This window comes from Colias croceus, chromosome 17 (genome assembly GCF_905220415.1).
Source record: "Colias croceus chromosome 17, ilColCroc2.1".
In the NCBI taxonomy this organism is placed as follows: Eukaryota; Metazoa; Arthropoda; class Insecta; order Lepidoptera; family Pieridae; genus Colias; species Colias croceus.
In genome coordinates, this window is record NC_059553.1 from 3,260,436 (window position 1) to 3,286,498 (window position 26,063).

The 26,063-nt window shown below is 35.0% G+C and overlaps 1 protein-coding gene across 1 annotated transcript in view; it reads right to left on the bottom strand.

Annotated features, from left to right (window-relative positions):
• Positions 1-3,313: 3,313 nt before the first annotated feature.
• LOC123699074 (sodium channel protein 60E) overlaps positions 3,314-26,063 on the bottom strand; it is a 123,982-nt gene continuing 101,232 nt past the window's right edge. The window contains exons 8-30 of the mRNA XM_045645939.1: positions 25,691-25,908; positions 15,037-15,152; positions 14,290-14,549; positions 13,432-13,573; positions 12,106-12,240; positions 11,367-11,581; positions 11,119-11,289; positions 10,851-11,044; positions 10,533-10,764; positions 10,190-10,461; positions 9,877-10,109; positions 9,504-9,798; positions 9,012-9,327; positions 8,647-8,922; positions 8,264-8,560; positions 7,899-8,187; positions 7,626-7,819; positions 7,231-7,433; positions 6,872-7,144; positions 6,426-6,785; positions 5,851-6,073; positions 5,391-5,499; positions 3,314-4,915 (exon numbers count right to left, since the gene is read on the bottom strand). Coding sequence (XP_045501895.1) covers positions 4,707-4,915; positions 5,391-5,499; positions 5,851-6,073; positions 6,426-6,785; positions 6,872-7,144; positions 7,231-7,433; positions 7,626-7,819; positions 7,899-8,187; positions 8,264-8,560; positions 8,647-8,922; positions 9,012-9,327; positions 9,504-9,798; positions 9,877-10,109; positions 10,190-10,461; positions 10,533-10,764; positions 10,851-11,044; positions 11,119-11,289; positions 11,367-11,581; positions 12,106-12,240; positions 13,432-13,573; positions 14,290-14,549; positions 15,037-15,152; positions 25,691-25,908 — 5,232 coding nt within the window. The 3' untranslated portion in view covers positions 3,314-4,706. The remainder of the gene's footprint in view (positions 4,916-5,390; positions 5,500-5,850; positions 6,074-6,425; positions 6,786-6,871; positions 7,145-7,230; positions 7,434-7,625; positions 7,820-7,898; positions 8,188-8,263; positions 8,561-8,646; positions 8,923-9,011; positions 9,328-9,503; positions 9,799-9,876; positions 10,110-10,189; positions 10,462-10,532; positions 10,765-10,850; positions 11,045-11,118; positions 11,290-11,366; positions 11,582-12,105; positions 12,241-13,431; positions 13,574-14,289; positions 14,550-15,036; positions 15,153-25,690; positions 25,909-26,063) is intronic.

Below are 26,063 nucleotides of genomic sequence, written 5' to 3' on the forward strand. Positions count from 1 at the left end.
CAGACCCAGCATGCTCCTTTCCATACCTCTTTGACAACTTGCTAGTTTATCCCTATGGCGTTTAGTTAGAGCCCAGGTTTCGCAGCCGTATGTTATACAGGGTAGGATGCAGGTATCAAATGTTTTATTCTTGATCTTAATTCCCAGAGACTTGCTTTTCATGATTTCTTTCATGGCCCAGTATTTCTTCCATCCTGTTGCAATTCTTATTTCTTTTGTCTATTTCTTTGGACATTTGATCATAAGGTGATATAATCTGGCCGAGATACACATATTCCTCTACGTATTCAAGTTTTTGTCCATTGATGGTTATGTCTATGGGTGTTGAATTCGTCATTACTTTAGTTTTCCTAGAGTTCATTTCTAGACCCACTTCCCTGCCTCTGTCTGCTAAAGTTTGTATCATAGATTCCAGTAGTAGCGGGTCTTCTTCTAATAACACCAAGTCATCAGCAAATCTGAGATTATTCAGTCTTGATCCATTTATGTTAAGTCCCACATGCTCCCATTCTAGTTTCCTGAACATTTGTTCTAGCACTGCTGTAAACAGCTTTGGTGAGAGTGGATCACCCTGTCTGACACCCCTTTCAATTGGAAAAACATCTCCCATTGATTCCAGTCGGACACTAGCTTTACTTTCCTTGTATATGTTTTTGATGATGTCTATGTATAAATTTTGAATTCCCTGCTCTTTTAAGCTTTGCCATACGGATTCGTGTTTGAGACTATCGAAAGCTTTAGAGTAATCTATGAATGCCAGATAAATAGTTTTATTGTATTCATTGTATTTTTGGATAAGCTGTTTAATTGTATGTATTTGATCAATTGTACTGAATCCTTTTCTGAAACCAGCCTGTTCTATCGGTTGGTTTTCGTCTAGTTGGTTTGACACTCTGTCCAGGATAACTTTTGCGAAAACTTTATATACATTCGAAATTAGAGATATTGGCCTGTAATTCCCAATATCGTCCTTTGCACCTTTCTTGTACAAAAGTATTATGTGCGATTCTGCCCAATTGCTTGGAATACTGCTTGTATATAAAACCTCATTAAAGATCCTGGTAAGTATTGGGGCTAGTTCTGTGATTGTCCCTTTCATCAGTTCATTTGTAATTTTGTCAGGACCAGGCGATTTTTCCATCTTTTGACTTTTAATAGCTTTCTCTACTTCCGATTGTAATATTTCTGGTATATCTTCATTAGCTTCCGTCATGTATTGTTGTATTTGAACATGTCTCCTTTCATTTGTCTGTGTGTTAGCCTGATTTGAATATAATGAACGATAATAGTTTGTCGCTATATTCTTGATTTTACTACGAGATGTTACTTGCAGTTCTTTGTCTCTTAGCTTTGGTATCCATTCTTTTCCTTTTTCTCTAAGTTCTTTAAGTGCTTTTTTTGTGCCTCCTGTTTTGATAATAGATATAATTTTCCAGGGTTTTGTGACGTCTATTATTTCTATCTTTCCTCATATTTTCGCGGATCTGTTTGCTAAGATTGGAGATTTCTTTTTGGTTTTCTTTCTTATTAAGTATCAGTTCCTTTCTGTCTTGAATTAGTTTTAAAGTTGTTTCACTTAAATAGGTTTCTTTCTTCTTGTTTGTTGTTGTACTTGCCTGTTCTTTGAGCTTGTTTTCTACTTTTTTGTATTTCTCATTTAGTGACATATTTGAGTTAACAACTTCCATTAAGTCTTCTGTAGTTTCGAATTTCTCCCCCTTTTTGCACGTTAAGTAAATATTTTGAACGGCTCTTGGTCTAGGCTTCTTTAAACCACTTGCTTTGAGACAGCTACGTACCATACGGTGGTTGGTATTGAAGTTTAGGTTTTTCACTATTCCCGTATCACTAAATAACTTCGCTTTGTTGGTTATTATGTAATCAATTTCATTTCTGACCTTTCCGTCTGGAGATATCCATGTCCATTTGTTGTTGAGCCTTTTGCGAAAAATGGAGTTAAGAAGTGTTTTGTGTGTGAATTTTTATATTATTAACTGAAATTATTATCACTTATTATTCAAGTGACATTTTAATCTATATCAGAACCTGTCGATGGGCTATGGTCCAAATTTCACATCTTATATCAGCTACCAAAAAATGTCTCGGATAATTTAAGGACGTCGGTCGTCTCAACACTGATTCTGTTTAAATTGAATATATTTAATTGATAAAAATTTATAGACTTGCATACAGATGTAACTTAATCATAATTTTGCACTTTTTGGCAAAGGATTTAATAATTGGTACCTAATAGGACTCTCTTATAAAATAAAAAATCTAGCTAGGTCAGGAAAGGAGTAGGTAAATAAAATGCAGCACTTATGGATTTTTGTTTAATCGTAGTTTTCAACATGGTTAATTAATATTTTGTACCTCGGAAGAAAATCATATTTCGCAGGTCTCACTTAAACATTTTATTTACATATTATACAATAATTATTAAAATGATTCACATGTCAATGTTCAACATATGCTTACAATGCAATTTCGCTAACTACAATAGTTTTGAATGTACACCGTACATTATAGAGTTAAAAAGTAATCTAATAATAATTTAATTACTACTTAAAATATGAAAAATTATTGCATACTTTCCTCGATTTATTTACATAATAACGAACATTTTGAGAACACTCTATTTTTAAAATTTACTAATAGACAATGTTTTAATGATTTTTAAAACAGGTAATTTTGTGTTTAAATCGGAATACTGAAAATTAGCTTCGCAAACATGATCAAAGACTTAGACCATTAGGTAATAATGATCTAAGAGCAAAGATGAAACATAATAAAAAGTGCATAAGCTAACAGTTTATCTACAATTAAATCGTATCATCATGTTTGTGAATCTAACTGTGTTTTGAGTGAAGATTAAGATTAGCTTTGAATGTTAAAGATAAAAATGTTATTAATGTGGTCTTTACTTGGAAGTATATGGGGAAATAGATTAATTATTACCTAACTCTACTGTTGTAAAGCTAGTCCAAAGGTCGCTGTAGTACGCATGCAGTGTTAAATTAGTTTATTTTTAAACGCTTTATATTAGCTTCACCTGTATGTTTGTATGTTTGTAACCGACTTCTTTGGGCGCGATTTTGACCAACTTTTAACGGCCAGATTTCGTTCAAACTTTGTAGATTTATTAAGGACCGATGACAAAACACTAATTTGATAAAATTTTCTATTTTTTAGTTCGGTTTTCTATAAAAAGCGTGTTTTTTAGTTTTTTTTAACTATTATTATTGTATAATATGAGCTAGGTGCACTGGTTGACAGGATATTGTTAGTTTGAATATAACGTGAATCATCAGCGTAGAATCAATTTGATACAAGTAACAAGATTAATAAAGTAAAAAATTCTAGAAATATCATTTGAAGAAATACGTTATATTGTCCTTTTTTTCAAATAACCGTAAGTTATAATTGTGATTTGTATTCCGAAGGAGGATATATTTTGGAAATCTTAGGTCGGTGCAATCTTAGACGATTTTAGTTAAGTTATTGTTCGACATTATGAAGGTAGTTTTGAATACAGGTATCTTAGTTCGTATAAGCATGTACCAATTAAGCGCAATGAACCGTAACAAACTTCCAAACAATATAACTGCTTTATGTATATTATTATTAACTTTACTACTATATCACATTGAAATTAACTATATTAATAGGTAGTGATCCCGATTACTTAATATATTTTCTTTCCAACCGACCGCGACGTTGGGAAATATCCGGTTCTGCACGGTGCAAGGAAAAACAAATGTTACCAATGATCATTGGACGGGAATAATAAAGCTAAAAACACTACAATATGGAAATTTAAAACTTTACATGCGATGATGAATTGACAGCAGCATTATTAATTTTAACAATGAACGTTAACTGGAAATTTTTGCAGTTATCTCAGCCTATAATGGAATATTGTCAAGTATAATTATTTTATGTGGCATAGAAATTATTGACTATTATTAATTACATAACTTAATTTGTGCGAGTTGATTCTTACTATTAAAACAATTATTTCTATTAAATCACTTTTTAAAATTTTAACACACTATAAAAACGCATTCTGTGATGATGTTTAGGCGGGAAATTGTCAAATTTATAAGTGCATTTCTATCATGCAAATGCATTTTAACTTTTAAAAACTATTTTTAAGGCAATTGGTGTGGTTTATCTACTACCTCATTCGAACGGTACTAATTCGTAACTATTAACGCATTATGAATAAAAACAAGCTATTTCAATTAATAATTAATACATTATTTCGGCCACAGCTTAAATATATTTACAATAACAAATAACGCTCCTATTCTATAGAAAACAGCCTCATAAACGAATCAGCATTCCTAATCAAGCTTAAAGCTGGAAAAAACAATTTATTATAAACAATCGTTAATATTACAAGATTTAATCGGTAACGGCTCATCGACCATTCAATTAACACTATTAAATTATTGCGTTTCGGAAGTGTTCATGTCGTCTCAAATACGTCGGAAGTGTTCATGTTGTCGGGTCTGACGATATTTAAAATACATTTAACATCACTAAACTATGTCGATTCGAAATAATAGTAAATCTATGCATAATATATCACTGAGTTACCCGTGTCTGAACACAATATTCGATTAAACTTTGACACACACTGTCTCTGCTAGTGTCGTCGACTAGCTAGGTGTTTGGAGCCCGGGCGGCTCGTCGGTCGTGGATCAGCTGGGTTGCTCGTCGCTCTCTCTGTGAACTAGGACTTTGACGACGGTGGGGGGCGCGGGCGGCGGCGGGACGGCGTCCGGGGAAGCTTCCGTGACGAGGATGCTCACTGCGCTGCTCGCGTGTGGGGAGGGGGACGGGGTGTTCACGCGCGCGGGGGTGGTCGCGCGCCGAGCGGAGTTCCGACGGGACGCTAACCGAAGGGAACCTACAATAGTGCAACCCTTCATCATCAATATCGATAGTTAAAATATTGTATGCAATCGCTGAAGTATACCTATAGAGCACAATGATACAACATCTCATTAACAACGTGTAAGATACCGCCACAAGAAGATAAGGAAAGATAAGAAAATTTGCATAACAAGAAAAAAGCATACATGCAAAGCGTAACTTGATTGATCCACTGCCAATAATTATAAAGAAAACACCGGTCGCGGGGTTTTGTAGAAAAGCGTATATAATATTATCCTACTTCATTCAATTCAAACCATAAATAAAGGACCACACGTTAAGAAAAAGATATAAGAAGAGTAACTAATGGGAATAGGGGGTTTGCCTTGCCATATTATAATTAAGTCTACATTTCTATAAGTACTGAATCATCAGAAGTTTTCTGGCAAAACAACCCACAATAAGCTACTATTAGGATAGACACAAAAAGCCAATCATTACATATGAACCTGCTCGTTTGGGCCCACCATCTTCGTCAACGGCGTCCTGATGACGAAGGAATAGTGGCAAACCGTACGCTGACCTCCGTCGCGGGGGAGGTCCTTCTGAACCGCTAGCCTAAAGTTTTAAATAACAGAATGTTTGTACCTCATGTTCAACCCCAACTAAATACAGAGCGAAGAAAATATGTTGAAACCTATGAAAGTACGTTGAATGGCACTACTAACATTTTTATTTTGATCATTAATGAATACAAAATATACACTGTATCTGGCATCAGCTTACTCGACTCGAAGAAAACATGCAAAGAATTGACCAAAATCGACTATGTTATCAAATAAATTAATACATCCTATCAAAAATTTACAAATCTATGTACCTAGAAGCCCCTTTATCATGCAGTCCAACGACACAGACCTTATTTTTTAATGCGTCAATTGCCCAGAGACTTCCCGGAAGGTAACGTACCTGTTCGTTGGGTGCTGCACCGGGTAGAAGCAAGAGCGGGAGGTTGAGCCAGGCTCCTCCGATCTCACTGATATCAGAGGCATCAGAAGCTCGGGAGGACTTCCTGCTGGACGCGTGTGAGCTTCGCCGTACGTGTAGTAATGCGCTAAGACGGCCGCCCCACCCGCCGCCGGGAGACCATTTCGTGCTTTCTTCCTCTTGTGACGGACTGCGGTTCTTCCGCCTGATTGGAATTTCGTTTTGGGTATTGATCGAAAGTTACATTCTCTAAAGAATATTAAAATACGCCGAACAACCCCGGGTTCGAGTACCGCCACAGGATCAAAATATTCCTATTATGTATTTTTTTCAAAATTTTTACAGCATTTTAAATTTTAATGCTATGAAACTCAAATTGAATTGAAGTGAATGAAAGTAAAAAAAAGTTATTAAAGTAAAAATATGTGCAAGTATTATAATATAATGAAGACAATTATCTATAACGAAAAGTCCCATACAATAAATTTTGAAATTCATGACGTTAAAAACAGAGTGTATGTATAGGTATTTACAAATTAAATTAGTCTACGACTTACTTTTGATACTCCCTCCACGCGCGCTGTACAGTTCGCGCCGCCTTATCCTCCCGTTTCCATATCCTAGTAGAAGAAACGATTTCCAATTCCTTCCTTGTCGGAAATTGTTTCTTGAACTTAATATCCATTTGCTCTTGCAACTGGCGGAATGTTTCCGTTTCCTCAACATGACCTAGCACGTGTTTTACCAGAGCATGAAGTATATCTAAACAATGGATCTTATTGCCCTTGGCAATCGGAAGGTTGAAACTCACTAGCGCTACTGTATTCGGTTTAGATATACCTAAGGGGGGATCTAACGACGCTATAAAATCTGATAGTTGAGCAAAACTTATGAACTGTGTTGCATGAGGGTCATACCTGTAAAAAATATACATTTACATATTATGTATGTTCATCAATTACTTTTGGAAGATAAAAAAGCTTACAGAAACATGTTCACTCACTTGGACCATCTAATATAAAACATTTCGAGATCATCCTCCACTATACCGATTTCCTCCTCTTGATGAGCTTGATTAAAATTTTCTAGAATTATCGCTATGTACATATTTATCACAATCATGTAGCTTATGATAATGAACGACGTAAAGTAAGTTATTGCTAATAAGGGGCTTCCGCAATTTCCATTGGTGTGACCGTGGTCACCTAACTCACAATCTGGCGGCTGAATCATTAAAGATTCTAGAACATCATTCCAACCTGCTGACGTCATAAGACTGAAACGAAATGCACGATAATTGTATAAATGACAGTATATAGGTATAAAGAAATCAAATTGATATAGGTGATGTAAAATACTTACCGAAAAAGTAACTGCATGCTTCTACCAAAGGTTTGAAAATTTACAATATCATCTAGAGCACCTTGCTCCTTGACATGTCCGAAGACAGACATGCCGATGATGGCGTAGATGAAAGTTATTAACGCAAGCAAGGCACCGATATTGAAGAGGGCCGGTAGAGACACGACCAGAGCGAAAAGTAGTTTCCTAATGCCCTTAGCGGCCTGGAAATGAATTACGTGATATGAAGATAGTAAATTAATTCATTGTAATACCATTTGTTTAATGCTCTATTCACATAAAACTGTATGCCACATGAAAAACAATAGGTCTACTATTATTGATTTAGTTTTTTATACACCAAAATTATATTTTTTGCTACTCCAACATAGGATTGCATTCAATTTCATACTTACTTTAATCAGTCTTAAAATTCTTCCTATGCGAAAGACTCGAACTACTCGTAAAAGTGTGGGTGATATAGGTAAATCTATCATTATATCTTCCATTAATATACCTAATATTGAAGCTAAAACTAACAGAAAGTCGAATACATTCCATGGTACCGTAAAATAATGATACCTTAACCCTACTATTTTGACGATGGCCTCTGAAAGAAAGACATTATGATGTACAGTTAAACAATTCTTAAGAAGAATAGACTGTAGACGTATAAAAGATATTCTTACCTAATCCGAAAACTGTAGTAAAAAACGCGTTACTAACTTCTAGCACGAAGAAAACTGAATGCGGTTGGTCGTAATGCTCAATGCCCATAGTGAGCATATTTAAGAATATGAGTACGAAAATTGCTATTTCAAATCTACGAGAGTTAGATAAATCGTAAAACATCGCTAAAAATTGATTCCTTGGCCTCTTTATTACTTTCTGCGGCTTTTTCCTGCCCAATTTCTTCATCGCGGTATAATAATGTTTCTGACTCTCTGTGAGAAACATTTCTAAGACCCCGCCTTCGTACTAAAATAAAAAAGATATATGTAATTCACAATTCATTTGTGTTTTTAACTTTATTTTCCTCTATAATGTGCTTTACCTTTTTCTTGAGCATATTAAAATTATCTATAATTACTCCTATAAATAGGTTAAGTGTGAAGAACGATCCACACACTATAAATATTACGAAGTAAATATACGCATAGAGGTTAGCTTCTCTTGCCGGTTGTAAGTCAACTCCTCTAGCGTCAACCGCATCAGCCATTACTTCCATCCAACCCTCGAAAGTTGCTACTTGAAACAACGCTAAATATGCTATACCAACATGGTCGAACGATATCTTAGAATTTATCCAGGAAAAATTATTATAATAGCATTCCCACTTATCATTAACTATCTGAAAATATAATAACACATTAATAACGACAAACTTCAAACAGAATATATCAATGGACCATAAATCATTCCATTACTAGAACATACCTCTAACGGTAACAATTCGCCATCCTCATCCACACATTTAAAAAACTTCCCGCCAAAAAATTGAACTCCCATTATGGAAAATATTAACCAAAACACTAAACAGACTAACAACACATTGAAAATGCTCGGTATTGCATACATAAGAGCATTTACCACTATCCTCATTCCTTGCCATCTCGATATCGCCCTTAGCGGTCTTAAAGCTCGTAACGTGCGCAAGGAACGCAATACTTTTAAATTTTCATTTTCTTCTATTAATAAACTAAACACAGAAACCTGTAAAGATATGAATAAGATTAAACAATGTATTGCGATTAAATTCAATAGTCACTAAATATTAATATTAACAATTAACAAACACTTACAAAAACTATAGTGAAATCTAAAAGGGTCCAAAAACTCGTGAAATATCGATAGAACCCCAAAGCAATCCATTTAAAAAACATTTCAATCACGAAAATCATGCAGAAACTGAGATTAGTCCAGTAAAGTATCTTTTTGAGTGGCTTATTCTTCTCGAGATGAATGTCTTCAAAACATAGAGTGATACTGGAGGCGAAAATGAGGACCAAAACAAACCACTCGAATGCTGGTGTATCAACATAGCGCAGTACGTATGTGCGAATGAACATCCACTTTTGGCCTAACCTTGTTTCTATACAAGCGTCCCAACAAGAGCATCTGAAAGAAAAAAAGACGCTTAATTTATTGAATTTAACAGAGTTCAATACAGTGACGTCACGTATCAAGTACTTCATTGCGCCAAGAGATTATTTTTCGCACTGTAACACATTTAAAATAATATTATGATACTGGACACAAAAAATAATTTTCATGAAAGGGCTTTCTTAACTTACGCATTGTAACAATAACGAGGGAAACAATCTTGCGGCACTTTAGGTTCCTTCCGTTTTCCAAAACCTGGAAACTTTCCCATGGGATCAATGTATTGTCCTTGCGAGTTCTTCCTTCCACCAACTGTTAACTCATCTACATATGAAACTAATGTCTGCCACGGATGCTTCATCTCATCTTCATCTGGTTTTTTAATTGCTTCTTTCAAAAATTTCCCAGATTCATCGCGGACTCTTTTTGACTTTTCTGGAGTCGTCTTGCAAGATATTTGTGCCATTTCATAGTTTTCGTTATCCTCTAAAATAAGCACCTATGGTTAGTATATTAGACTTTTTTATTTCGATTAAATTGCAATTTCTATAATACAATACCCACCTCTTGAATCCGAAGGCTGTGTGTGATAACCAGAAGACATTTGGTTTAATAGCCTTTGAGCAGCTACTTGGTCCGTTGTATCATCCAGATTTTCTTTAGAATCTTCCCTAATGCTAGTTATTTTGTGTTCTGCTGCCAAATCTCTTACATCTTTTAGTGTCTCTTGGCTACCATGATTATTGCCAATTTGATATAGGTGTGGATACGCAAAGTCAGATCCTACTGATATGGGTCTACAATAAAAATAGCATATAGTTATAAATATTTTTTTAGTTTCGAGTTAATAAATTTTTGGTTGAAATGAACTATTTACCTATTAAGAGCTTCTTGATAACTATGACTATAAATATTGTCATGGGGAAATAAAATAGTCTCCTGTATTGATGCCGAAAACCTCTGTTCGCTAGGAATTGACGCTTTCTTCTCTTTCATAGCACGATGTTGTAACATAAATTCGTTAACTAATTCTTCTAATTTAGATTTCTTTTCAGTCTCTTTACTTTTAGATATAAGGAAACCTTTTTTTCTTACTATAGAGCGTAATCTATCTAAACTTTTAGCTAATTTTGAATCTTCTCCTACTTCCTAAAACATAAAAAAATCAATTTTAATACTCGGATAGCGTAGTAACGTAAAAATAATGAAAGAATACTTACCTCTTTTCTATTTTTAAGTTCTTCACTGTTAAAACTATTGAGCAGCAGGGCAAGAAAGAGGTTGAGCACCATAAAATTTCCCATCACAAGAGCAGGAAGGAAAATAAAGAAGCAACTTTCTGCTCCACTGGCCTGTTCTGCTCGCATACAGTCCCATAACGGTTCGATCCACTCGCCACAAAGTATCCGAAATATCATCATGAACGAGTGAAAAAAGTCGTTAAAATTCCACCTATAGAATTATCATTATTATAACTTTCCATAAAATAATATTAGACAAAATGAACATTTATTATTACAGAGCTAACTACAACGTACCTTGGCACTGGATCTGGGTCAAACTTATCTGGTGTATAGGATTTGGAAAACAACTGCATACCGATCACGGCGAATATGTAAATAACTATCACTAACACGAACGTCAAGTTACCGAGAGCACCTATTGTCGATATTATTATACTCAACAACACTTTCATTGTAGTCCATGACTGAGCTAATTTTAAAACTCGCAACTGAAAATTTAAACTTTGTAATACAATATGTTTTAAATGTTAAATATAAATTTATTGGTATAAATAACACTCACCAAACGTAGACCTCTTAAAACGGATAGGCCATCTACTAGTTCAAATATAAGATCTAACAGACTGGCCGACACAATGATCAAATCGAAAATATTCCATCCGCATGCGAAAAAATCTTTACTCATCGCCATCACTTTCATTATACACTCTAATGTAAATATTGACGTAAACACCTGAAGATATCAAATGTATGTTATTAATATTAACCGTATGTTTTCATTTCATTTCAATACTGTACGTAACTGGTTACCTTATTTCCTATATCTAACGCTGATCTAACATTTTCACTCATTCCATGATGTTCTAAAGCAAGAAACAGCGTATTCAGAACAATACAGGTTGTAATGAACAACTCGAATAGAGGGTCTTTTACAATGCCATATAAGCCGTTTTGAAATTGCAGCCAACCCTCATAGTCTATACAACATGTAACACAGCATTCGCAGTTCCTATCCACAAGTTCATCTGTGAGCAAATAGAACATGATTAATCATTAAATAAAGTAGTACACTTTAATCAAGCAAACAGACACCACAAAAAGAAAGGAAAAAAGTACCTACAAGAGCAAAAGCTTAGTGAAGCGTTCAAGAATAAATAAATACAATGCAAAGCGTTCAAATACAAAATCTAATAAGTGTACAACATCATCATAGTATATAAAAAGGAAACATGCGTTTGATAGCGTAGAAAGGTAGAGGGAAACGCAGGATTTCGCATAACATCGAATTTGTCACCCAATTAATTAGAGAACCACATACAACAACTTACTGACCAAGTTTTAGTACATAATTTAATCCATTTATGAATCGCATAAAAGTCAATCATTAGAGCATAGTAACAATTATTGTCAATGATTTATTAACAAAACTTGAATGCGATCCGTGTAAAGAGAACATCAATAAACCAATGGCAATTTGACCCTGCAGTCTTCCCGTAAGGAACAGGGGTGGACTGGAGGGCAGAAGCATTGGCATCTGTGAGTTACTAACCTGTGAAGTAAGTGCAATTTTGCTCGTAATTGCCCATATGAGTTTTGTGCGTGGCTGCCAATAAACTGAGCTCATTAATTTTCGTCGTCTCCGCTTGCGGGAGGTCGGGCGCGTGCTTGTATGGCCAGTCCGCCCCTGACGATATTAATGAGGGTAGAAGCGAATTGCAAAAGTGTCGAATAAGTGTCCAATGAGACGTCCGGCCCATTGGAACGTGAAGCTAATGGTGAATAATACCAGCCACTAGACAACCATTCAGTTTTTAATAGCGCCAATCGATCTAACAGCTATACAATTGAGGGCGTCGTTGTTATATTCATTCAAAAATTGGACAACTGAACAAAATTAGAATAACTTAGCGAAAAATGGCGTAAATATTTCATAAAAGATTTTTACATTGCTATGAAGATGCTATGGTAATTTTGTAGCCAATTCATGCGAAATTGGAAACGTTAGTGCTTTGAGCTTTTATGAAATATCTTACAAAAACGTAGTTTATATAATTTAGTTAAACATCATAGATATTGTGTAGCTGTTTAGTTGCGAACGAAATTATGATATCTAAGTCTTCGGTAGCTTGCATGGATTTATATCATATTACGATATCGGTATATTGTTTCATAGACGTTAATAAATTTATCGTAAATAAAATAGGTAAGCCACCAAAGGAACCGTTTGATTATGGATTAGATGATGTCATACATGATATCCAAAAACAAACGGCTGATAATTCAAACTTGTATAATAACTAAATTAATTCTTACACGGTGCTTCATAAATCCAAAGAAAATATCATCTGATTGCAGATACAAATGAAAAGTGACTAATTAGAAGTTGATTTACTTGAAATAAAAATGTATATACTTAATAAATCTGATAAAGAATTGGGGACTGTACATGAGAATCGTATGCATAAGGTACTTTGCAGAAAATCCAAGCATTATTAAGAACCTAATAGATCCTAAATCAGAAACTTTGAAGTAGAGAAAAGTCGTTGTGACATGCATTTAGTAAAGTAGTAGTTACCTTTAATTTGACTAACAAAAATTAAATATATTTATAAAATCAAAAGTCCTGACCGTCCTTCTGAGTGTTTGCAAAGCGTTCATTTTGTGTCTCCTTTATTAGTGCTTGTGTTTAAGCCGTGCCAATTGATTTTGGAAAATGTTCTATAATGCTACCAAATATAAGTGATATCTGATTTAAATTTAGTATTATTTGAAACTTTTACATAAATGCAGCATTTATGAGAGTTACATTTATTAAATGATTTGGTAGCAGTATGTTGTTCAAGAGAGAAGTTAATTTATAATGAGTATTTTTTACCTAACACGACGATCTGGTTGAGATAGTCAGGATTCAGCGGATATCTCTCTTGAATGCTACTTTTCTCTTTTTTTGAAGTTTTATCGGCATCCTTGTCCGTTTTTGCACCATTCTTCTTTTTCGATTCCTGAATTTTAGTTTCCTGCAAGATTATAAGTAAAAAGATCATTATCAATATTGCTGTAAAGTTTACAAACTGAAAAGTTGATAGGAATTGAGTATTTGAATAAAAAAAATTATTGATTTTTTTCATGTATTTTAAAACTTTATTATTAATAATATTGATATTTAATGCAAAAAACTCCAAAAAAAATGTTTTTCAATTAATAAGCAATTAAAAATTGATGAAATTTAAATTAAAATCACGTGACTATAAACGCGCCATGGCTGGTCACCATAGATGTGACGTCTAAATGTTATAGTTGTATACGTTTTTGTATCAACTGCAATGTGTGAAAACTAACATTATGACGTCACACGCGTCCGGGTGACGCTTCGGGAGTAGTCGGTGTGTTTTCGGTACTGGATTCAAAGACTAATTTTTATTTTGAAATAACTTTTGAATTATTGCAAAAAAAAAATTAAAAAAATAGTTTTGTTATAAAACTAATATATAATCTTTCCATTTAGCATAAAAAAAAATTTTATTCAAATACTCAATTATATAAGTTATCCATTTTAGAGAAATTATTATCAGTGACGATATTTTTTAAAATATCAAAGGCAAAATTATTTATTTCGATTTAAACCCTTAGCATATCAGTTTTATGCACGGTGGCGGCAATAGGTGTTGTAGCGGGTGCGGCGCCTGGTCGTCCAACATGATAGCTTCTAGAATGTTCCCAGTAGCATACTTACTGTTTTATGTACTGTGATTGGCGGTTGCGGTGTAATTGGCGGTGGCGGTGGCAACGAAAGTATTGGCGACTGCAGCGGATGCGGTGGTGGAGGCGGTAACAGGAGTCGGCGGGGTGGGTGCGGTGGGTGGGGCGCCTGGTCATCCGACGTGTGCTCGCCGTCGTCGTGGTCGTCCACCACGCCGGAGTCGTCGAGGGACGACTCGCGGTTGTTGCTGTGGTCGCTGAGTTGCCGCCCGGCCACACTGAGCGCGCCGCGACCTATTAGGTTAGGAAGAATATGTTGCGTGTTAATGGTTGATATGTTAAATATATTTTAGTACTAGCTTTCCACCCGCGGCATCGCTCGCGCATTCAAAGAAAAACCCGCATAGTTCCCGTTCCCGTGGGATTTCCGGGATAAAACCTTTCCTATGTCCTTTCTCGGGTATCAAAATATCTCTATTCTCTATACCAAATTTCATGCAAATTGGTTCAGTAGTTAAGGCGTGATTGAGTAACAGACAGACAGAGTTACTTTTGCATTAATAGGTAATATTAGTATGGATTATCTGAAATAAGTGGTAATTTATTACATGAGAATATTCAGAGTTATACTGGAGTTGATGTTTTACAAAAATATTTATTCGTCTAAATAATAAAACAGCTTTTATTTTACTGATCGATACTAAAAAAAAAAAACATTATGAAGCAAACAATAATTACAGCACTATTGTATGACGATAACGATAGGTATCAAATACTTTACCTAAAGCATTATCTGGGTGCAATGTGTGCGAGGGTGGGGGAGGGGCTGGCACAGGTGGTATCGGCGGTGGAGACCCGCTCGGTGTGACAGAGCGGGAACGGGACCGCGATCTCGATCTGGAAAGATTAACATCAAATAAATCATTGAATGCCACATTTAATTAGTAATATACTTAGATGTTTTCAAAATACATTAACCGCACTTTCATGTGATTATAAAGTAATGATATGATTGTTAAATACAGTTTAGATAGCAATAAATTTAAATAATAGATCGCAAGTATCTATAGTTACGTACTTACATGGAATATCACTAGAAATTACTCAGTAGGATAATTATTTATTAATTACAATATGTTTACCATGTGTCTGATTATTTAGCTTCTCTTTAATGATTTTTGTGCGATTTCCTTTTGTTAAATCTTTACTTACTTTCTTAAATACACCTTCGTTTAAAACAAATTAACCGAAGAAGGAAACTAATTTTAGCTTTCTACTAAGACCCAGAACGTTAAAAGCGTCGTTTACGATAGTAGCCTTTGTAAACATTATTATCATGCTAATGTTCCCTACGTTTGTTGACTTTTTAAATAGGTCAAACAAGATGCAAGACGGGTTGAGTATACGACTGCATCCCCTAATGAATTAACGATTAGACTTCGAGGCATAAAAACGAACAAAGACACTTATTCTGAAAGGATGGGGGATGTATCGTGAAGTAATTGTACTCCTGATGAGAATAAAATGTGTTAGTCTATTTCTAACATTGTAATATATTATTAAACGGCATTCTTTTCATATATTTGGAAAAAATGCAAACAAATAATTTTAAGACTTTCAAATGTTCGTAATATCCCAGTTAGCTTAGTAAGGTTAGTTCTATTAACGGTAAAAAACATCAAATTAAAAAAGAACTAGCATTAGTGCTTTTAATTATTTCTTCTGCTTTAGTTTTCATGACTGTTAAAAAGCTTTTTTTTAATGCAATATTGTATAGATTAAATTAACCATTCTGTTCTACGTAATTACAGCAAAGATGTAAAAATCTCCGCTCTACCATAATGGATTGTACCCATACAAAAGAAAACGAAATAATTGCAGGCTTTGTGTCATTATTAACAGCTGACACGGAATTTAGGGTACCTACCTACGACATTTACGTCATTAAACTACGGTTCTACAATCGATATTAAGCATCGCGCTCATGCAAGCAATATTCGCCGAGTAAATTGAGCTCTTCCAACCCACTGGCTTTACGATTTTAGACCCGCTGCACTTCAAGCAACCAGAAAATTTTGCTTTGAAATTATTCGTCAATAAATGCTGCTAATATTTGCAAAATTTCCTAAGTTTATCGCAGTTTTAGAAGATTTATCTGTAGGATGCATGATGATATCATTGTAAGTATTAATTTTTTGATTGATTCCTTAGCTGATAAGCACATCTAAGTGTTCGTTTTATCATTATTTTATGGCATCGATTTTATTACTCATGCTGAGGAATTAGCTCAATAACCAAATAGCAATTCCACAACCGTTTTTCCTTTTTATTCTATAAATCATATTCTGATTGGAAGTGCATTGTACATTATCAAGGTAATTCTCTATCGATATTTTGAATATGTGCCTAGTACAAACTACAAATACATAACAAGAAAGCAAGAAAATAAACATTTTATAGAATTTGTTGAACTCATATTGTCACATCTATAAATTAAACTTGCATAACACTCCGCAGAATATTACAGAATTGAAAATGTCGAGCGAGGCTGTGAATATTCATTTTTACACCTGCCGATGCAACAATCTAGGTTTAGTTTATACGGTGGAAAAATGTCTAAATGCTTTCGTACTTTACGTAATATTCCGGTCGTTGAGCGGCGGTCGGGGCGTGCAATGTGGAATGGTTTCCTCGTCGACTCACAAGTTAAGGTGGCCATATTACTGGACATTATATGCGGGACTTTTTTAATAGTTTGGGATTTCTGAGCAGATTTTTCAGACTTCATCAGATCCTTGGGAGAGGGAGGGGGGATGAATATGACTCTCGAAACGTATTGCTCAATGGCCAAGCAGTTTTTCCAGTTTATTTTCCCTTGTTCGCGCAACAGAAGTGATACTACATTGATGTTTTATAAAGAAACTTTTTTCCACTTTTCTCGTAATTATGTGTTTGTCTTGCAAAAAAAAAAAAAAGAAATTGCAGGACATACGGGACGCATCCAACGGTTTACGGGACTATTTTACTGATTATAACAAAGCGGGACATCCATCATTGCGGGACGGTCCTGCAGAATGGGGACGGTTGGCCGCCTTGTCACAAGTGGCAACAGAAGATACCGCGATGGATCTGGGTCGATTGTCGACTGTGATTACTGTTCACTGTTCGGTTCCACGTGTGAAATTAGAGTGTGTCAACCGTCGCTATTGAATGTGTTATTGATGTTTTGCGACGCTTACTGTTTTGATAAGTGAAAAAAGCTTTCATTTTGGAGTAAATAGTCTAATACATATAAGCGGCCCGTCCCGGCTTCGCCCGTGGTACATGTTTACGTTTTCTCTCCATAAGAACCATCCTCGTACTAAAAGGAATATTATAAGAAAATAATTATTGAAATCGGTCCACCCGTTCGCGCATGATGCCATGACCAAGGAAAATAGGGATTCATTTTTATACATAGAGATAAAAGGTTTCATTTCTTTGACGTTAAGTATAGCAATATAACATATAAATTATGTAAGCGACTGCTCTATTTAAATATGTAGTCCACAATTCCTTTGTATTAAATATTTCAACAAAATGTTTCACATAAATATAATGGAATAAATAACTACAACCCGGCAATCGCAAGTCACAGTTTTATAACTAACATTATAGCCTGGCCAGTAATTGCTTTGACGGTAATAAAGCTTCAGCTACGGAATGTAGCCAAGTTTAAAGACTGAAGTGTTCAAATGCACACAAGTTGAAAGTTTTACTGTTTGAAAACGACCAGTTTTATAACAAAATTGAGTTAGTTTATCTAAACATTTGGTTACAATAACAATGATTCTAATTTTCTACAAATAAATTGATAATTTCAATCAACATACACATTGAAAATTCAAGCGGAGCAGCTGGTATGTTAAAATATTAAAAAGTTATTAAATCTACCTTCGTTTTACCGGTCAAGTGACGCAAAGATTAAAACCGGTGAACGGGAATTCCAAATTTTCTATCAGTACCACACTCTCGACCTCCCGTGTGTAATTACATCTATCTGGATCATGGAAGAGGCTTATACGCTCGTATCTGATTAATTAATTAAAGTATGTATTATGAGCTTAGTTCATATAATGGTTATAGCCGACATTCAGGGCAGCGATGTTATACTTTGTGTTAGTTTATGAAATTGTATCATGTTTTCGTAAACGTATACTCATTGATGTTAGAGGTGTCTCTAAAAAGATAAGTCCTACTAATATTATAAATGCGAAAATTTGTGAGGATGTGTATGTGTGTGTTTGTTACTCTTTCACGCAAATACTACTGAACCGATTACAATGAAATTCAGCACACGTATAGAGGCTAACTTGGATTAACACATAGGATAGGTTTTATCCCGGAACTCCCATGGGAACGGGAACTATGCGGGTTTTTCTTTGAAAACGCTGGTGGAAAGCTAGTACATCATAATAACTACCCTTGGCGGCTCTACTTTCATGTAATATACAAATTTTTGTCGTATAAGTACGTATTTTCGTACTTATGTTCAACAGTTGTACAAACTCAAATTGAAAAAAACATCCTATTTTCTCTGCCACATTTTGTTTACACTCATTCCTTGCTCATTCCTATAGCGACTTTTATGACGCAATTTGGAAAACAAGAAAGCTGCTTACGTGTAAATGCAAATCTGGAATTGCAATACCGAACAAAGCTAGCTTAGCACTATTCCGGACAGGTATCACTTTGGTCGGACTTTCCTTTGCCGGGATTTTGGAATTAAACCCATTTGAGTCAAGCTTTACTTATTTTTCTTTATTAAGTGTTTGAAGTATTTTACTATAAAAGATATGAAGTTTTATGAACTATCGTCTTTAAATATTATTAATTTCAATATTACTATGTATATTTTACAATTAATAAGTGAATTATTACTTGTGATATTTTGAACCATTTATAAATTTGTACTATGAAATACTATCCCACGTGAATTCTTTTAAAAATATATAATGACTATTAAGCTATATTAACTTATTCTTAAAAATTAAATATCCAACAATTAAAATTTCTTAAACATTGCGGTTCCTGTCAAACCAATATCTCATTAGTAATACTTACCTATAAATTTATAAAGGATAGAAAAAATTCGATCACGAGGCGGGACTTGAACCCGCATCCTTCGCGCCATTCCGGGGCGGATGCCTAACCAACTCAGCCACTCGTGACCCGCCTGAGCAATCGAATTTATTCTATCCTTTCAGTTTTATGTGTCTTAAGGGACACACCGCGCGCCATCTATTGAGATGATTTAACAACCATTTCAACCAATATGAAGCACTTTTCAGTGAATACAATATTGTAACGATGGAACACGACCTTTTCTTGAATTTATATTTTTTGGTTTTTATGGCATTCAAATGCTTTATAAATATAAATTTATAAAGGATAGAAAAAATTCGATCACGAGGCGGGACTTGAACCCGCATCCTTCGCGCCATTCCGGGGCGGATGCCTAACCAACTCAGCCACTCGTGACCCGCCTGAGCAATCGAATTTATTCTATCCTTTCAGTTTTATGTGTCTTAAGGGACACACCGCGCGCCATCTATTGAGATGATTTAACAACCATTTCAACCAATATGAAGCACTTTTCAGTGAATACAATATTGTAACGATGGAACACGACCTTTTCTTGAATTTATATTTTTTGGTTTTTATGGCATTCAAATGCTTTATAAATATAAATTTATAAAGGATAGAAAAAATTCGATCACGAGGCGGGACTTGAACCCGCATCCTTCGCGCCATTCCGGGGCGGATGCCTAACCAACTCAGCCACTCGTGACCCGCCTGAGCAATCGAATTTATTCTATCCTTTCAGTTTTATGTGTCTTAAGGGACACACCGCGCGCCATCTATTGAGATGATTTAACAACCATTTCAACCAATATGAAGCACTTTTCAGTGAATACAATATTGTAACGATGGAACACGACCTTTTCTTGAATTTATATTTTTTGGTTTTTATGGCATTCAAATGCTTTATAAATATAAATTTATAAAGGATAGAAAAAATTCGATTGCTCAGGCGGGTCACGAGTGGCTGAGTTGGTTAGGCATCCACCCCGGAATGGCGCGAAGGATGCGGGTTCAAGTCCCGCCTCGTGATCGAATTTTTTCTATCCTTTATAAATTTATATTTATAAAGCATTTGAATGCCATAAAAACCAAAAAATATAAATTCAAGAAAAGGTCGTGTTCCATCGTTACAATATTGTATTCACTGAAAAGTGCTTCATATTGGTTGAAATGGTTGTTAAATCATCTCAATAGATGGCGCGCGGTGTGTCCCTTAAGACACATAAAACTGAAAGGATAGAATAAATTCGATTGCTCAGGCGGGTCACGAGTGGCTGAGTTGGTTAGGCATCCGCCCCGGAATGGCGCGAAGGATGCGGGTTCAAGTCCCGCCTCGTGATCGAATTTTTTCTATCCTTTATAAATTTATATTTATAAAGCATTTGAATGCCATAAAAACCAAAAAATATAAATTCAAGAAAAGGTCGTGTTCCATCGTTACAATATTGTATTCACTGAAAAGTGCTTCATATTGGTTGAAATGGTTGTTAAATCATCTCAATAGATGGCGCGCGGTGTGTCCCTTAAGACACATAAAACTGAAAGGATAGAATAAATTCGATTGCTCAGGCGGGTCACGAGTGGCTGAGTTGGTTAGGCATCCGCCCCGGAATGGCGCGAAGGATGCGGGTTCAAGTCCCGCCTCGTGATCGAATTTTTTCTATCCTTTATAAATTTATATTTATAAAGCATTTGAATGCCATAAAAACCAAAAAATATAAATTCAAGAAAAGGTCGTGTTCCATCGTTACAATATTGTATTCACTGAAAAGTGCTTCATATTGGTTGAAATGGTTGTTAAATCATCTCAATAGATGGCGCGCGGTGTGTCCCTTAAGACACATAAAACTGAAAGGATAGAATAAATTCGATTGCTCAGGCGGGTCACGAGTGGCTGAGTTGGTTAGGCATCCGCCCCGGAATGGCGCGAAGGATGCGGGTTCAAGTCCCGCCTCGTGATCGAATTTTTTCTATCCTTTATAAATTTATATTTATAAAGCATTTGAATGCCATAAAAACCAAAAAATATAAATTCAAGAAAAGGTCGTGTTCCATCGTTACAATATTGTATTCACTGAAAAGTGCTTCATATTGGTTGAAATGGTTGTTAAATCATCTCAATAGATGGCGCGCGGTGTGTCCCTTAAGACACATAAAACTGAAAGGATAGAATAAATTCGATTGCTCAGGCGGGTCACGAGTGGCTGAGTTGGTTAGGCATCCGCCCCGGAATGGCGCGAAGGATGCGGGTTCAAGTCCCGCCTCGTGATCGAATTTTTTCTATCCTTTATAAATTTATATTTATAAAGCATTTGAATGCCATAAAAACCAAAAAATATAAATTCAAGAAAAGGTCGTGTTCCATCGTTACAATATTGTATTCACTGAAAAGTGCTTCATATTGGTTGAAATGGTTGTTAAATCATCTCAATAGATGGCGCGCGGTGTGTCCCTTAAGACACATAAAACTGAAAGGATAGAATAAATTCGATTGCTCAGGCGGGTCACGAGTGGCTGAGTTGGTTAGGCATCCGCCCCGGAATGGCGCGAAGGATGCGGGTTCAAGTCCCGCCTCGTGATCGAATTTTTTCTATCCTTTATAAATTTATATTTATAAAGCATTTGAATGCCATAAAAACCAAAAAATATAAATTCAAGAAAAGGTCGTGTTCCATCGTTACAATATTGTATTCACTGAAAAGTGCTTCATATTGGTTGAAATGGTTGTTAAATCATCTCAATAGATGGCGCGCGGTGTGTCCCTTAAGACACATAAAACTGAAAGGATAGAATAAATTCGATTGCTCAGGCGGGTCACGAGTGGCTGAGTTGGTTAGGCATCCGCCCCGGAATGGCGCGAAGGATGCGGGTTCAAGTCCCGCCTCGTGATCGAATTTTTTCTATCCTTTATAAATTTATATTTATAAAGCATTTGAATGCCATAAAAACCAAAAAATATAAATTCAATACTTACCTACTTAATTTAACTTAATGATAAATCCAGATTCATTTAATTATTCGCAATGGGAACACTCGTTTTCCTCGTACACCGTCACTTGCATTATCCACTCATTTAATTCAATTATTATTTAAAATTCATAATTACCGCTGATAAATTATAAACTAGTTTACGCCTTGCATCGGTGTTTCATACTTGATGTTGTGTGTGCTGTTAAGCTTGGCGTAAACTCTTCATGATTATGAAAGTTAAAATTTCTAGTGTGTAGAATAACTACTTAAGGCGTAATAATAAAAATTATTAGGCATCAAAAAACTTCATGATTCATTCATTTCATTTCATTTCTACTACTTAACATGATTTTTGTAGAAATATTGGCATCAAATTTACAAGTAACACAAAGTACAAAAGCACGCAAACTTTAGATGAATCTAAACGCTTTTTGTGTACAACCATTTAGTTGTAAGGAGATATAAATACCATTGGAAGTTCAAATAAAGAACATATTTCATGTGTTATAAAGATAAGTGCATCCATTACAAGTTTGGATAACAGAGGTCCACGGTTTCTGGTTATGTTGAAGGGAACGACTTTATTCTTCCTGTTATAAAACTGAAGTACAAGGGAGGGACAGTACCGCATAATACGTGATTAAACACGAATATTTAAACAATCACCAGCATAATTTTATTTGTGAGAATACTTTCTTTTAGACTAATACATTTTCGGTTTTTGAAATTGATATTTTTTGATACAATAATGTTTTAAATTGGTATTATTATTTATCATTCATAATATAGTATTAGATACACTCCCAAAAGGTGGATAACTATACAAAAATGTAGAGAAAAGATCTTTAAAAGATTGTCATGATAACCTTTACAATAGAACAAAAACAGTACAAGAACGAAACCCGCGTCTATGAAAAAGCAATAGCGACGAATATAAAAGCAATGTCATGAATGTAATGAGCAGATTCTATCAAGCAACATTCGCCAATTAGAGAGACATCACATCTGGCTCAGGTTACTAAGCATTAGCAAGCCGCAAGAGGTGTAATATTGTATACAGTAGACACCTGCGTTTCGCTTGGATTATAATTCGCCTTATGTTTATTAATGCAAATGACTAGGTGCTCTTTTTGGTATTATAGATTTTAAATGTATGTTAGAGTTAAATTAATAGCAATAGTTTATCGAAACTACAAGCGCTTATTGAATTCTGGTTTCTTTTTAATGGACTTTATAAGGTTCTCTATTCCACTGTATATTTTCACCGATTTCTCTGCTAAGGTGGTCCCTTATATTTACTGTTATTGGAAACACTGACTTCGATACTACTCAATTCTCGTAGCATTAAATATTGAAGAATAATTTCATGGATCTGTTGCAAATATATAATATTTTTAAAACAATTAATACCGCAACAATAATTTTCATAGTAAGTAAAACATAAGCTTAACATAAACCTTCATAGGTATTGGAACGATATTGGAACGATATAATATAAAACGCGACATAACCTCAAAATGTTTCTTATTAAAACGACAAGTCGTTCCCAAATTCGATCGTACGAAATAAGCCGTAATGGAAATGGTGGTATTTTATTACCCATACCGGAGAACGTATTTAGTGTAGCATTTTAAGGTGAGTATACATTTTGTTTTATCCCCAATGTTGCTCCCGCTAAGAACGATATTTTGTTACGTTGACACAAATCTTTTTGCGGCTTGTGCATAAACTCGAAAATATTTAATCGTGGATAATTTGTAAAAATTTTGTATTGCACTTAAAACTGCTACTAGGCTTCATATATAATTTTAAACCAAGTTGGAAATGCTTAGTATCAGAGAAAATATTATTTCTATAAATGTAAAGAATCTGATTTATCCGTTTGATCCCCTCGATTGAAATTTATGCTATTACTTTTGAAGACATTCATAAAATAAACTGATGCTAAAGATAGGCCTTCCTTCTTTAACATTTTTCCCCAGGCGTCTGGCTGACTTTATTAACGAAAATCTCAAATATTCATCATTATCAGCGACATAAAAGACGTCATCTGACGTGAAGCTATAAAAACTTTACTAAGTTTTCGCTCCGCGTCCCTTGAGTGGGAAATTTAGTCTACGGCACTTTGCATCATTACGTAATAAATTTTTTATCTTAGTTCAACATCAAGTCTCCTGTACTACATCGCGCTAAATAGAATAGAGCGGGGCTGTTAGATGGTAATATGTTATGAATTTAAGATACAAGATAGGCAACTCATGCTTACGATGTGATAGTTATTAGTTAAATGTATTTCGTGCAGGTTCTCGTTGTTCACTCGTTCTTCAATAAATGTTCTATACTAATATTATAAAGAGGAAAGGTTAGTAATTATGTATGTATGTATGTATGTATGGTTTTCACGTATAGACTACTGGACCGATTTCAACAATTATTTCACCATTAGAAAACTGCATCTTCACTGAGCAACATAGGCTAGGTTTTATCCAGGAAATCCCATGGGAACGGGAACTATGCGGGTTTTTCTTTGAAAACGCGGGCGAAGCCGCAGGCGGGAAGCTAGTTAAATATAAAACGCAAAATACGGTCTGTATAAAAATCGTCTTGTAGGAACACCTCTTTCACGTATTGTTTTATAAACTACCGATATTATATTATTCTTTTAGTGTAAAACAATACAATTCCTTAAAGAACGTTGGATTTACACGTTACTGTCTACGTCTCACTGTGACACGTGAAACACCCAAACACGTAAGCGGAATGTATTGTTCAACATGATAATATGAACGTGTCATGTGATACGATACAGAACATTATTTGTTATACTTTTAGCATAACTGATTATTTTACATTATAAACGAAATTATTGCCTTCACTACAAATATTTTTTCTTTCTCTAGCGTCTCCTATATTTGACATCGAAAGCTCTTTCCTAGCGTCGACGCGTTTATTGTCTGTTGCATGGGAACATTCTGGAACATTCGCTATTTTTTAATACTGTTCTAACCATATCTTACCTGTTAGAACCACGTGGTGTAGAATCACGTGTGTCTTGCCTCTCTTACGTCTTCTAGTTCTTTTTCTGGAGTATTAAGCAAGCAAGAGCCCTTCCCGTCGATACGTTTCTAACCAAATTTATAGAAACATTTCGCTACATTTCTTACCTGTTAGAATCAGCAGCTGTTGAAGTAACAGCGTGGTGTACTGTCTTGCCTCTTTTGCGTCTCCTAGTTTGCTTTCTGGAGTATGAAGAAAGCAAGAGTCTTTTTCTAGCGTCGATGCGTTTATCTTTTTCATCGAAACATATTATGCTATTTTGTTCTGTCTTACCGATATCTTACCTATTACAATCAGCAGCGGTTGAAGTAACAGCATGGTGTACTGTCTTGCCTCTTTTGCGTCTCCTCGTTCTTTTTCTGGAGTATGAAGCAAGCAAGAGTCCTTTCCTAGCGTCGATACGTTTCTTCTTGTCTTTTGCGAGTGTTCGTACGGCGAGTGATGACGGGTCGAAACTGAAGGTTGAATCGTCCCGGTGCTCGTTTAGGTCTTTTTTTCTTTCCTGTATTAAATAACATAAAGAATAAAAAAATATTTTTATCATATTTCGTACATAAAAAATGTGATTTGATATTTTTACGATATCTTTGTTTGGTGAGTATTAATAAAAAATAACAGAGCTGTTATACTGTTCAAATAACTATAATGAGTATTCTT